This window comes from Cricetulus griseus (assembly GCF_003668045.3).
Source record: "Cricetulus griseus strain 17A/GY chromosome 1 unlocalized genomic scaffold, alternate assembly CriGri-PICRH-1.0 chr1_0, whole genome shotgun sequence".
NCBI lineage: Eukaryota > Metazoa > Chordata > Mammalia > Rodentia > Cricetidae > Cricetulus > Cricetulus griseus.
In genome coordinates, this window is record NW_023276806.1 from 48,117,563 (window position 1) to 48,132,217 (window position 14,655).

General features: G+C 43.8%; 1 protein-coding gene across 2 annotated transcripts in view; it reads left to right on the forward strand.

Annotated features, from left to right (window-relative positions):
• Window positions 1–6,956: 6,956 nt before the first annotated feature.
• Window positions 6,957–14,655, forward strand: part of Fam102b (family with sequence similarity 102 member B) — a 53,013-nt gene continuing 45,314 nt past the window's right edge. The window contains exon 1 of one of the 2 annotated variants that reach the window (XM_027395537.2): window positions 6,957–7,368. In XM_027395537.2, coding sequence (XP_027251338.1) covers window positions 7,232–7,368 — 137 coding nt within the window. In that variant the 5' untranslated portion in view covers window positions 6,957–7,231. The remainder of the gene's footprint in view (window positions 7,369–14,655) is intronic. The other variant, XM_027395538.1, reaches the window with a different exon arrangement.

Sequence of the window (14,655 nt, forward strand, 5' to 3'; positions counted from 1 at the left end):
TCTTTGCTGCATGGCTGAGTCTTAATGGACCCTCATTGCTCAAAAGCTTTTTCAATCTTATTTTTTATTCTTTGAAGAATAGAGCAGCCAGTTTTTCCAAACCCCTGAGGCTTCGAGTTTCCAGTACAGCATTTCCTTTTCATCTGTGCCTGGAAACCTGCTAATCATTGCATGAGTCCATCCCGTGTTTGTAGTATCTTGTTGAATGCACCAGTAAACATAAGCAATGGAGTTCTCAATTGCCAATATTTTTATAAAGCTATGGGATCTGTAGGCATCATGTTTTCCTTATAAATCACTGCAGGCAACTCTGATCAAATGTCTTGTGCTATGGTTTGAACTGTGTATTGAAATCTGAGCCTTGTTATGAAATATTAACAAGTGGGACTTTCAAGAAGTGATTAGAGCACTACTCTCATGAATGGATTTATTCAATCATGTAATTAATGGATTGATGGGTTAATGGGTGATCTAGAGTGAGTCTGCTATAAAAGCCAGTTTGGCTGGGTCTCTTTCAAGTTCCTTGGCTCTCACCATGCAATGGATGCCCTGAATGACTTTGGCACTATGTCAGCACTTGACCTTGGACCAGAACCATGAGCCAAAATAAACCTCTTCTCTTTCCTTAGCCAAACTGTGATATTATTCTTTCAGCAACCAAAAACTGGACCAAGAAGGCAAGGGTTTCTATTTTTCCACCTCCAATGTTCCCTTGTTCCTGTCTGAGTAGTTATAGATTTTTATAATTTTACCCTGCTTTCTGTAACAGTTTTCATATTAAGACATTGCTAGCCATTTGTGACAAGAATACTTCAAATATTTATAGTAAAAAAAAAATGTTTCTTGCTCACACAACACTTCAATGTAAGCATTCCTGATCAAGGGTAAAAAGGTGAGGCTAACCTCTGCTACACAATCACCTAGGGACCCAGGGTCTGTCACCTTTATCATGTAACTTCTAAAGCTTCCCTTGACATCAAAATCCAATTCTGGCATCAGTAGAAGCCAGAAGTAAAGGTCCTGTGGGAGGCTTCTATGGAGCCTAGAATTGGTGTCCTGATTTCTCTCCAATGACAAGGGGATTTAGATAAAAATGGATTGTGCATCTTTCCAGAAATGTTGTCAAGGAAAGAGAACACACCTTTCTTCCACCTTGTCATACTTACTCTACTGTTACTTTGGAGTTGTATTCACAGCTAGCTTAGCTTCAACTTACACAATTGCTTTGGCTAGAGCTATTTCTTCTACCTGTCTGCTCTGACTAGGAAATGTCCTCCACAGGTTCATGTTGGTGAAGACTTTGTCCCTAGCTGGTGGCGCTACTTTAGGAGGTGAGGGAAACTAGGAGTTGGGTCTGGGAGGAGGAAATGAATCATCAGAAAGGGGGTGGCTTTGAAGCATATTTTGTCTCTGCTCCCTTCCTGTTTCTTTCATTCTGCTTCCTGGCTACAGTGAGGTGAGCAGCCTCCACCACAAGCTCTCTCTCCTACCAGGATATCCTGCCTCACCAAAGTCCCAAAGCAAACTGTGCACTGAAACCATAAACCAAAACAAATCTTCCCTTCTTTTAAAATTGTTCTTCTTGGGTACTGTCACAGAGACTGAAAGTCTGACTAACACACCACCTCTGCCATCTCTTTTCAGGGACTGCCACTCCCTTCTCACCATGGATCACACTGTAGGAACTGTCAAACCTTTGGCAACAAATAGACTTGGAACATGTCCTGTAGGTCTGTCATTTCACCTGAGATGAAAAACGGCTTAGTCCAAGTCATTTCAAAAAACACTTACTTATTGGTTACCTAGTAATATCAGATATACCAAACTTTACACAAAAGATACAAAGATGACTGACAAACCATCACAGCCTTTGCAGAACTTGCACGATGGATGTTGGGATAGTTAGCTATGTGACTTTCCATTCTATCATACTACTTGAAGAGGCTGGAAAGGTTAAGAAAAAATTACACCTCTGAGATTTCCTTGGCAATCAAATAAGTTCTGCTAAAGAGATGTACTTAAGACAAGAACAGGTGCGAGTAAATACAGGCTACCTCCTGACATTTGTGGTCATTTGCAAGCAAGTTATGATGACATGAATATGATATCTAGATTCTTCTTAAGGTCCTCATGATGGGAGACAGTAGCAGTATCCTGTCATCAGCCCCGCATGTACATTCTAATAAAAATAAACCTGCCTGGTACTGTTATAACACACAGTCTCCAAATCTCACTAGCCTGATACCAGTTTCTTCCTAAGTCCAAAATGCCTATTGTAGGTGTGGGCAGTTGCTCTCTTTCTTCTTACAAAGAGATCAGAACAAGCCGGGCGGTGGTGGCGCATGCCTTTAATTCCAGCACTCGGGAGGCAGAGGCAAGGAGATCTCTGTGAATTTGAGACCAGCCTGGTCTACAAGAGCTAGTTCCAGGACAGCCTCCAAAGTCACAGAGAAACCCTGTGTCAAAACCAAAAATCAATCAAACAAACAAACAAACAAAAAGAAATCGGAGCTCTTTTGCCTTTGTGGCTATTCCATCTTAAGTCAAGGTCTTCCCCCAGAACTCTCTATTAACTACTGTGGCAGGGGAAAGATGGTCAAGAAAAATGCCCAGAGATATGCTTTATCCCATCCTGGAAGTGGTGCATTGCTTCTCATACGGTATTGGTTAGAACAGTGGTTCTCCACCCATGGTCCACAACCCCTTTGGCAAACCTCTATCTCCAAAACTACTTATATTATGATTCATAAGAGTAGCAAAATTACAATTATGAAGTAGAAGCGAAAATAATTTTATGATTGTGGGCCACCACAACATGAGGAACTATATTAAAGGGTCTCAGCATTAGGAAGGTTGAGAACCGCTGAGCTAGAACAAGACACATAGCTATACCTGCCTACAAGTAGACTGGGAAATGCAAACATTCCTATGTCCGAAGATGAAGAAGGATGTCAGACATACCGAAATGCTGAAAGGAAGCCAATTTTTTTCCTCAAAATATTTAACATTGTTTAGGATTCCAGTAGGGAATGCTGGCTGAATCCACTGTGCAGTCACAGCTTTGACCTCTCACTGGGATCTGTTCCCGCCCCTGTAAACATGGCAGTCTCCTCTAAACTGCATTTTTCAGGCTCCTTTGCTCTCGGGCGGGCTTGGGGTCATGGGGAGCACCTGTGGGAGCTCAGAAGTGAGGAGGTATGAGGTATCAGGGTTATTTCACCCCACCTCTCTGCCCTCTGCTCAGTAGCGGGTCTTCCCACGAAGCTTTCCTCCACTGAACACTGGAGTACAGGGCTGTTTCCTGCCTTCATCCTGCCTCACACCAGGTGTTTCATAGTCAAACTGCATGCTGTTTCCCAGTGTCACTACAGCTGGAGAGCATTACGAAATGCCGATTTTATAAGAACCTGGAGTGTGCCAGTTGATTAGACTGGCACTAATCCTCCTGCCTCTGCACCCAACACCCCAGTAGATCTCCTCTTGTTTAGAACATCAGTGGCTCTCGATTGCACCCGTTCCCAAGTAGGACTCTAAGCTGCAGTCAGACAGAACTGATTTCAGTTCCCTCTGCCCAGGACCTCTTCCTCTGAGGCTCTGCTCATGAGAATAGGATAGAAACCGCTCCCCACCCCCACCGTCATCTTCAGGCCTCAGCTCTAGTATCACAATCCCAGAGAGCCTTCCATAAACCTGCTTAACTTGGCTCCATGGTGTTATCGTCTATCACAGCCATATCCCTTCTCCGTCACTTCCACATATCACTGGGTGTTACATGGCACTACAGCTCTCTGCTTATTGTCCACCGTCCTCCATCGGCTGTAGCATCTGTGACACATCTCAGCTCCATAAAGTGCTTGACACATGATAGGAACTCAGTAAGTGCCAGAAAGTTCCAGAATCCTGCTGAAAGGTTTGAACCCTCTCTGGACTATTGCTGCCTCTCATTCAGTGACAAAAATCAGGAAAAAAAAAAAAAAAAAAAAAAAAACCTTTTAGTCATCCTTCATCATACTTACCTTCTACTCACTTGCAAAACCATTTAAATATCACCTTGTTGACATCTTTTACAGAAAATTCTCTCACCAAGGTAACCAATGACCTATTAGCTCTTCGGCTCTGTAGCTACTTTTCAATCCAAATCCTCTAGGATTTGCAATGCACACATGTGCAAGCCTCTCCCTCTCTCTCTCTCTCTCTCTCTCTCTCTCTCTCTCTCTCTGTGTGTGTGTGTGTGTGTGTGTGTGTGTGTGTTGGGAGGCTTAGATCAGAGATCAACATTAGGTATTTATATCAACTGTTCTCTGATACCTTTTTGAGACAGGGCCTCTCACTGAACCTAGAGCGTGCTAGTTGGTTAGACTGGCCGGCTAGCAGGTCCCAGGAATCCTCCTGCCTCTGCACCCAATACCCCAGTAGATCTTAGTAACTAATGTTATAAGGTTCAAACTTTTTCTTGGCTTTCAGGAGATCTCACTCAATCTCCTTCTCTGGCTGCTTGTTCTTGGAAGCCTTCACAGTCACCTCCTCCTCCATCTGCCCATTAAGTAGTCTCCAGAGCAACTCCTTCTCACCCGCCTTTTGGGCTTCCGCCATCAGTGAATACCACAATTCCCGAGTGCATATTTTCAACCTTAACCTTTCACAGGCACTAAGGCTCAACCTCACTCCCTGCAAACTGCTCCAGTACTCATTATTTCCTCTATTCCCAGCTGCTCTCTGGCTTGCAACGCTCAGTCCCCCTGTTTCTGCAAATTACAAACATCAATCCACTGTCTCCCCTGTCTCTTTCTGTCCCTCAAGGCAGCAAGTGTCCACTACCAAATCCCCATGCCCAAATGTCAAGCCCTATCTGGGTTTTTATTTCTTCACCAGGAACACCTCCTACTTTCTCCCAAATCCTAGCTATTCTTTAATGTTCATAAAGCTGGTTCATTTCAATCCATCACTTTCCCTTCTAAATTCTACTCAGTTTGAATTTAATTATTTTTCCTTTGTCTTGAGTTTTGTCTTTTAAAAACTGTTAGTATTATTATTTTTGTGTGTGTGCTAGCCAGAGAAATGTGTGTACATAGAAGCATGCATATCATGGTGATGTTTGGGACTCAGAGAAAGTTTTTGTGGGGCTGGTTCTCTTCCCACTTTTACATTAGTTCTCTGGATTGAAGGTGTTTCACCCATTGACATCTCAGCACATCCCAGTTTTGTCTTTAAGTTTTAATAACATATTTATTTAGTATTTATTTAATGCGAGCATATTTGTATGTGTGTGCCTCACAGTGAACCTGTGGAGGTCAGAAGCCAACCTGTGGGATTAGGTACTTGTTTTTTTCCACCACATGAGTTCCAGGAATCCAAACGCATGTCATAGGATTGTCTGAGACATCTTGGCCAGCTCAAGACTGTAAAATTCTTAAGGGCAGGTTGGGGGTTTTAATCATGGAGTCTAGCTAGTGACTGGTGGTTTAGGCAATTAAAATATTTATATGAATAAATAAAGGAATGGGCTGCAGAGATGGCTCACGGGTTCCAAAGGACCCTGGCTCAATTCCCAAATACACACAGCAGCTCACAACAGTATGTGACTCCAGTTTAAGAGTATCGGGAGGCAGAGGCAGGATCTCTGTGAGTTCGAGGCCAGCCTGGTCTCCAGAGTGAGTGCCAGGATAGGCTCCAAAGCTACACAGAGAAACTCTGTCTCGAAAAACCAAAAACCAAACAAACAAACAAGAGTATCTGACACTCTTTTCTGGCCTCTGCTGGTACCAGGCATACGTGTGGTACATGGGTATACACACAGGCAAGACACCTAGATATATAAGTTGAATTATTTTTAAAAAAGTAACTAAAGGAGTGGTCTAGGAAGAACAATCTTTTCAATTACATCTTCTCAAAGATTAAGAAGACCAGGTCCCTGGTTGGAGATGTAGCTGGTTGCTTGCTAGCATACATGAAAGCCCTGGGCTTAATCCCTGGAACTGCATAAACCTGACATGGCGGCACATTCCTACCATCCTAACATAAGGATCACAAGTTCAACCAGATCCGTGGCTATATCGGGAGTTAGAAGCCAGCTTGAGCTAGAGACTAACTCAGAAACAAAATAAGCAAGCAACAACAACAAACACTCCCCCGCCCCCCCCCCAAAAAAACAACATTATGTAGCTAGGGTAATAGCATAGATTTTAACAATAGATACTATGTTCTCGTGTGTGTTAGTGTGTGTGTGTGTGTGTGTGTGTGTGTGTGTGTGTGTGTGTGTGTGTGTGTGTATTACTCATCTAAGGAGAATTTTTAAAGCATGCCTTCATGTGTTAATGGTTAATGGTTCACAGAATAGAAAGATTTTAAAGGGGAAAGTATTGTAACTCCTCTAGTCCTTTTTTCTTTCCTGGGTGACGAGAATTCAATAAACAAGGCATCGATGAGAGGAAACACATGGCACAGCCCCGTGCTTGGGCCCTTGATGCGCCCACAACACATTTTAATCTTTTCCTTTCTCCTACCTGATTTCCATCGAATGTTTAAGGGCTAGCGAATTCAGAATCCCTACAGAAAATTTTAGGTTTGGGTTTCTGTTTGTCTCTCTCTTCCAACTCAGAGGCCATGAAATCACGAGAGGGGGATGGGAAGAAAGGGGGCGGTGCAAACCCAGAAAGGAAAGGCGCAGAGGAAGCTGCAGAAGGAAGCTTTTTCGGCTGGGTTTGTCTTTTTTTAACCCGCGGGAGAAGTGACGAGCTTACTGCCGTCGCGTGTTAGCTTCCCCAGCTTCCCCCGCCCGGCGTGCGCCTGCCAGCCTTGAGTTTCTCCGCCCTCCGCCGGCCGCCCGCCCGCCCGCCCGCCCGCCGGGTACCGCGCTGAGTGCCCTGCAGGCTGCGGCCGCTAGGGGGCCTCTCGGGCCCGGAGGCGGCGACCGCTCCTCCAGTGGCGCCTCTCCCTGCTCGCAATCAGACGGGCGGCGGCAGAGGCACCGAAAGGGCGCCCACTTCCCGGGCGAGCTGCAAGGCGACCGCTCCTCGCGGGCGGCCGGGGTCCGCGCTGCAGCCGCCGGCGCTCTCCGGCCCGGGCTGCCGCGACAGGCGGCCCCGGCTCCCGCCGGCTCGCGGCGCCCCCCGGCCGCGCCCCCACGCGCTGCTCGGGCCCCGGCCATGGGGCTGGGCGGATCCGAGGCTCGGCCGAGCTGAGGCGGCGGCGGCCGTCTGCTCAGCCCGCTCGCCGGCGCCTGGCCCTCACGATGATGAAGAAAAAGAAGTTTAAGTTTAAGGTGGACTTCGAGCTCGAGGAGCTCTCCTCGGTGCCCTTCGTCAACGGGGTCCTCTTCTGCAAGATGCGGCTGCTGGACGGTGGCAGCTTTACCGCCGAGTCCTCCAGGTAACGGGTCCCTCGAGCTGCTCTCCGACACCCGCCCGCCGGCAGGGGCTTGTTGCACGGCCAGCATCCCTTTCCTTGCTTGGCCCCTTTGCTCTGCCGAGCTGCCAGCCCAGTGATCTCATCGTCCACCAGGGACTTGTCTGAGATCAGTCAGGGCATCAAGTGCTTCTCTGTGGGCCGGTCTAGTTGGCCTTGACTCCAGCGCTCCTGACTCCAGGTGGCCACTGGTGTCTGCTTTCCTCCCAGTTCTCCAGGAATGGGAGTGATGGAGACACACGGGGAGAGGATGCTTTTGGTTTCTCTGAAGACATTCTCATATTTGCAAAATACAAACTAAAACTTGAAGCTTTTTAGAAGCAAAAAAAAAAAAAAAAAAAAAAAAATGACCCAAACGGTTCCAGTTCCAAGAGCGCCCACTCAGAACCATCTGTGGTTGACATTAATTCCTGTGACTCTCCTGTGACTTAGAGTGGCCAGGCCAGGGGAGGGCTTGGGATACGCCTGATGGGGCTTGACTTGAGTCAAGTGTTCCTGGCAGATCAGACTGTAGTCTTTGGCTCCACAAGGAGCTCTGTCTCCATTTGATAGGATGATTTTTCTCAATTGCCCGTCTTCTAGTGTCACTGGTGCGTTTCAGAGTGGAGGAGTTAGAATTGGAGAGCCCAGACCCTGTTCTCATTTTGAAATGAGCCCCTAGGTACTGTAGGAGAATCCTTCAAGGGTGACAGAATGCAGCCATGTGTGGCAGGATTCCTTGAGTAATTTAAATCAGTTCACAGATTGGTAGGTTTATCCCTAAGTATTTTTTCTGTACAAGAAGACAGAAAATTGAAAGACGTTTTGGAATGAACTTTTAAGTTCTTAAAGTCAAGGAGAAGGGCTAATACAGAATGCAGCCATGTGTGGCAGGATTCCTTGAGTAATTTAAATCAGTTCACAGATTGGTAGGTTTATCCCTAAGTATTTTTTCTGTACAAGAAGACAGAAAATTGAAAGACGTTTTGGAATGAACTTTTAAGTTCTTAAAGTCAAGGAGAAGGGCTAATAGTCAATGTATATTCCGTGTGTGTGTGTGTGTGTGTGTGTGTAGTTAATTTTTACACTAAAAATATTCTTTTTATCTGCTGTCCCATTAATAATGTAAAGGAAATAATGTCAATGGGTTGTGAGATGGAAGCCAGAAAATTGCCCTGTGGCAAAAATGAAACCCATGGAAGCCAGAAAACGCCTAATCACCTAATGAACAGATGTATGAAGTGCTACTGATTCTCAAAATTACGAAAAAAATATTAAACTGTGATGACAAACCTGTAGGCATTCAGCTAAATGATTATATTACAATCATTTTAATACTCCCGTCAGAGAACAGTGAACTGTACAAAAACAATATATACAGTACTAGTTCTTGGGATGGAAAAGCCTAAGCCAATCCTGGGTGTTTTGGGGGGTCAAGCCTTACCCTGAGGCCTAGACAAAGTTTTCCTGCTGGGTTCCTAACCCCCTCCCCCAACCTAGAGCAGTTAGGCTTGGGCTTCTTGCTCAGTGCTGACACCTGGTGGTCAGAACACTGGTCTAAGCCCTTCTTTTCTTCTACCTCCCTTTCTGCCTGGAGTGCTTCTTCTCAAAAGCCAGTTAGTCATCAAAAGTAGACTTTTTTTTTTCTTTCTTTTTCCCAGTAAACAAGTACACTGGGTCTTTTAAACATACTTTCTTATTTACTACCCTAAACAGGACTGTGACGTGGAGGTTCTTACTTTCCAAGTAAATTAATTGAGTCTTAGGAAGCATACATTCCCAAGACCCCACCCCCACTCCCACCTTCCCATTCCCCCACCCCCGCCTATCTGATCAGGTAATGCCAAGATCCAGGTCCAGGTCTAGCGCTTCAAATAGTATGATGCCAGACAAAGGAAAAAGTACTATGATGCCAGACAAAGGAAAAAGCTGTGTGCTGTTTGAAGAGTTTCTGAAGGCAGCTCCCTAGTAATTTAAGATGCAAAGGCTGCTGCAGGTTTGCCTTCAATTGGATCTTTTCTCAATCGAGGCTCTCTCTGATAACTTTAGCCTGTTTCAAGTTGACATAAAACTAGCCAGTACAGAAGAAATATGACGAATCTATTTTAATAGTTGGCCAAGGATAAATGGCATAAAGTATAAGGCACACTCAGTTTTTTCCTTATTTTGTAATTCAGATATAGATTGTTATAAAATGCATATATTAGTTTATTGATTTATAAAATAACTTCTAAATAATTAACATGATTTTGTCCCAAAATCTCATACATTCTGGTGACATATATTGAGAAGTCATTTTAAAATTATAAATTTAATTTTGGGCAACCTTGTCACCATGCTTCAAAAATTATAAATATATATACTTTACTATGTAATATGAATAAAAATATGATTACATCCTTGGTAGTATCAAAGAGTTTTTGAATTAAAAGTTTTATTTAAAAGAAAAAAAAGATGCAAAGGCTGTAACAGGATTTATCCTCAGCAAGGGGTGGGGGAGCCAAGTAACCTGGTGTCAAACAAACCCTTCCTCCAACTAAAATCTGGCCTTATCAAGAGAAATAAGGTTACTAGTTCTCTAACTAGTGAGGGGGGGAATGTAGTCTGAAGGGAATGGTTCGTGGTGAGGTACTTTGTGCTTTCGAATCTGTGTGACTTGGTCACTCGTAAAGCTAAGAGCAAGGGCTTAGAATGAGGGGGGGATGTCTAAGTAAATCTCAGTTCATGGGTTACTTAGGTGTTCACAGCTAAAACTTGAAAAACTGAAATAGTCAGTGATTTGGTGTTGTCATGGGAATTTCATAGGACAATGCACCTAAAATGCTACAGTACTTGGGCATTCAGTGATGAAGACGTTCTGTTTATTTAGATGTTCTACCAATTCCTTTATCCTAATTACCAAAGCTTGGTTCAAGAATGATTGCTTGAGGCCGGGCATTGGTGGCACACTCCTTTAATCCCAGCACTCGGGAGGCAGAGTGAGGCGATCTCTGTGAGTTCGAGGCCAGTCTGGTCTCCAGAGCGAGTGCCAGGATAGGCTCCAAAGCTACACAGAAAAACCCTGTCTCAAAAAACAAAAAACAAAAAACAAAAAGACAAACAAACAAACAAAAAAAAAAAGAATGATTGCTTGAGCCAGCTATAGTGGTGCAGACCTCAGTCCCAGAACTTGAGATAGAAGCAGAAGAAAGCTAGCCTGGACTATATGAGACAGACTTAAAACACACATGCATACATAAGCTTGAACGGACAGACAGACAGGCACACATACACCACACACACACACACACACACACACACACACACACACACACACACACACTTTCTTTACAGGGATACCTTCCTTTACAGGGAGAAATAGAAAACCTAAAATATCAAAATTATGTGCCATCTAAATAGCACATACCAGTCTAGACAATACATTTTTAAATTTTAAAAATTATTCTATTTGGGCAGTGGTGGCACACACCTTTGATCCCAGCACTCAGAAGACAGAGGCAGGTGGATCTCGATGAGTTCGAGGCCATCCTGGTCTATAGAGCTAGTTCCAGGACAGCCAGGACTGTTACACAGAGAAACCTGTCTCAAAAAAAAAAAAAAAAATTACTCCAGGAGACTGTTATAAATCAGAAATGATTGGCGCTAACATTTCTCCGATAGCAATATGAAATGACTTCTGTGTAGAAGAGTTAAAGCAGGCGCAAGACCACCACTTTGACAGGCCTGTTGACTAGATTATCTTTGATTTGTGTCATGATCTTCTTGCCTGGATGATGAGCATGGCCCACCATGCTTAGTCTGTTTGTGCAAACCATGTGGTTCATGCCAAATGTCTTCTGAGAGCCTGGAGTTTTAGTCCCACCAAGTAGAAGACCATTACCTAGGCTGCCAGTCCCCATTACACCTAGTGAACTCCCTGTTGGAGCATCGCCACAACCCGATGCTAGAGAAGCTCTGAGCTGTGCATCCAGGAACTAGAATGTCTTCAGCGATGAGTACAGCCATATGCTGAGTCCACTGCATTCTAAGGAACTCCCAAATGCTAAGCATGGTCTTAGGGACCCCATACAAAGTAATATGTATACTGGTGGAGAAGAAGCTTAATGGATGCACACAGGGTTACACAGCAAACACACACACAACTTGGCTTTGCTCAAAAACTAAACGTGCAGATGATTCACAGCTCACCAGATAGCACTTAAGCACTTAGCGGATTTCTAGCTCTCTGTCTAGGGATGTGAGAAGCAAAGCAAATACGAAGGTCCATGAGGGAATTACCTCTAATTAACAAATTAGAGCCTAGATGTTTGCTTGCTGGACAGTAGGGGACATACGGCTTACTGCCTAGTCAGTGGGTCAGACAGTCTGTGAGTGTAGAAAAGGAAAAGGCTTTTATTTGCTGCTCTGATGTCTGCTGAAATCTACATTGGTATTTGAGCTGAACACGCTGAGAGCATGCATTTGTGCTGAGGAGACATCGAGGTGGGAAGGTAGCTTGAGCAAACCATTAATAGAGTTGGTGCTGCATCAGCCTGATGGCAGAGTTCTCGTGAACAGAAGCAGAGGATAATATTAGAAAGGGGCTCTGAGCGACATTATAGGGTTTGATTTCCCTGTTGGAAGGAGAGAATTCAATCCAGGATACTTGAACTGCATTGTAATGTGATTTAAGTAGAATTTAAGCTGGCTGGCAGCTTGCTGATGTTTGGACTCAAGTGGCAATAGATAGATTAGAGACAGGGAGACAAATGAGAGGCTGTGAAAACAACGTAGGTCTAGAGAGAATCTGAAGGCAGGTTTTCGTGTCAGTAACTCGTAGGTGGTAGGTAATACAGAGGCTGATGCCTTGCGCCATTGACAGAAGTAAGAAGTTGAAGAGATACCCTTTTATTGGGGGGGTCATTGAACATAGCTATAAAGTAGCAGTTCTTAGCCTTTGGGTCTTGACCCCCACAGGAATCACATATCATATATCCTGCATATCAGATATTTACATTGATTCATAACAGTAGCAAAACTACAGTTACAAAGTGGCAATGAAATAGTTTTATGCTCAGGTATGTGGATTTCTAATATTCCTGGCCTCTTAGAGCCGTCTATATTCCCATTAGAATTAACATACACTGTTTTGTCTGGTTAGTGAAAACGAATTGTAGAAGGATCTAGATTCTCTTGTGAAGGTTTAATCAGTAAAAAGTTAGAGGAAATATAAAGGTCTTTATTTTGAATAAGTGAGACTAAAAATGGTTAAGGCAAGTGGTTAGGTCCCACCCACAGTTAGCAAAGCTTTGAAAATACAGTATACTGTTATAACGGTCTGCTCAACTGAAGCCAAGTGGCTGCCTAATAAATTATTTTTGAAGACCTTCCAGAAAAACAGAACATTGTATTATTTGAATCTTTCCAGACCACTCCTTAGTGAAGCATGTAAATCACTTTTAAAACTTACGGGGGTTGTGAAGACATGTTTAATTCTGGTCCAATCAAACAAAGCATTGATGGGAAAGAAATTTCTCTACATACCTATGATTTCCCAGTTTGCCTTGTCTTCATGTGTGTGCATGTGTGTTACATGTGTTTGTGTTGGTAACTAAAGAAGTTTCCAAGTTTCACATGAGCTTGTGGAAAAAAACCCATGTGAACTCAGGGAGTATCCGGGAAGCTGACGAGCACATCTGTGTATTGGATCTCTGACTTTGTAAACAAGCTAAAGGGATTTCTTTTTTCTTTTTGCCAGAGAACATCTTTGTTTTCCAGGTTTTAATTGACTGCACATTGTGTAATTCTTTTTAGATAACTTTTGCCTTATTTTAAAAGTGAAAATGTTTTCCTGTTGGAAAACTTAGAGAAGCAAAAATAGTAAATATTGCCCATAAACTATGTAAAGTTTATCACCATTATTAATATTTTGGTATATAACCTAGCCTCTATTGGTCCTTCCACCTGTCTCTGCCTTCCAAGTACTGGAATTAAAGGTGTGTGCCACCAAGCATGGTTAATGTTATATTTTGTTTTTAAATTCTTCTTCCACACTGAGATCACAAAGTGTCTTAGGGTTTCAATTACTGTGAAGAGACCACAGACACTTCTAAAGAAAACATTTAATGGAGTGGCTTACATTTGTAGAGGTTTAGTCCATTATCAACATAGTGGGACATGGTGGTGTACAGGCAGACATGGTGCTGGAGAAGTAGCTGAGACTCCTACATCTTGCAGGCAATAGGAAGTGAACTGAGACACTGGGTGGTATCTTGAGCATTTGAGACCTCAGAGCCTGCCTCCACAGTGACACATTTCCTCCAACAAGACCACACCTACTCAGAGAGGGCCACACCTCCTAATAGTGCACTCCCTTTGAGAGACATTTTCTTTCAAACCACCACATTCCACTCACTGGCCCCCAAAGGCTTATAGTCATATCATAATGCAAAAATGCATTCAGTCCAACTTCAAAAGCCCCTACAATCTATCACAATCTCAACCATGTTTTAAAGTCCAGAGTTCAAAGTCTCTTCTGAGATTCATGCAACCTCTTAACTGAAATCCCTTGTAAAATCAAAATCAAAAAGCAGATCACACACTTCCAACATATAATGGCACAGGGTATACATTACCATTCCAAAACATAGGGAACGGAGTATAGTAAGGAAATACTGGACCAAAGCAAGACCAAAAACCAGCTGGGCAAACTCCAAACTTTGCATCTCTGTGTCTGATGTCAAAACACTATTCAGATCTCCAACTCCTTTCAGCTTTGCCAACTGCAACATACTTCTTTATCTTGGGCTGGTTCCACTCCCTGTTAGCAGCTTTCCTCAGCAGGTATCCCATGACTCTGGGATTGCTAACATCTTGGGGTCTCCAAAGTGATTCGGGGTTCAACTTCACAGCATCACACAGTGACCTCTCTACTCCTCCATTCAGGGACACCCCTGACACAGCCTGGCTTTAGTGGCTTTCCTTAGTCACTCCTTGACTCTAACGCCAAAACCACATAGCAGAAGTTGCCAAGTTCTGCTGCTTGCTAGGGCTGGACCATAGCCCTCTCATTCAATTACATCTCCACCAGCTTTCTGTCTTTGATTATTACCTCACTGCCTGAGCTTGGCTGTCCTTGAACTTGCTCTGTAGGCCAGGCTGGCCTCAAACTCAAGAGATCCTCCAGCCTCTGCCTTCTGAGTGCTGAAGTTAAAGGTGTGCTCCACTACATACATCTCTAAGCTTTTTCTTTGATTCCTTTTCACAAGTTGGAAACTTAGCTGGATGGGATCT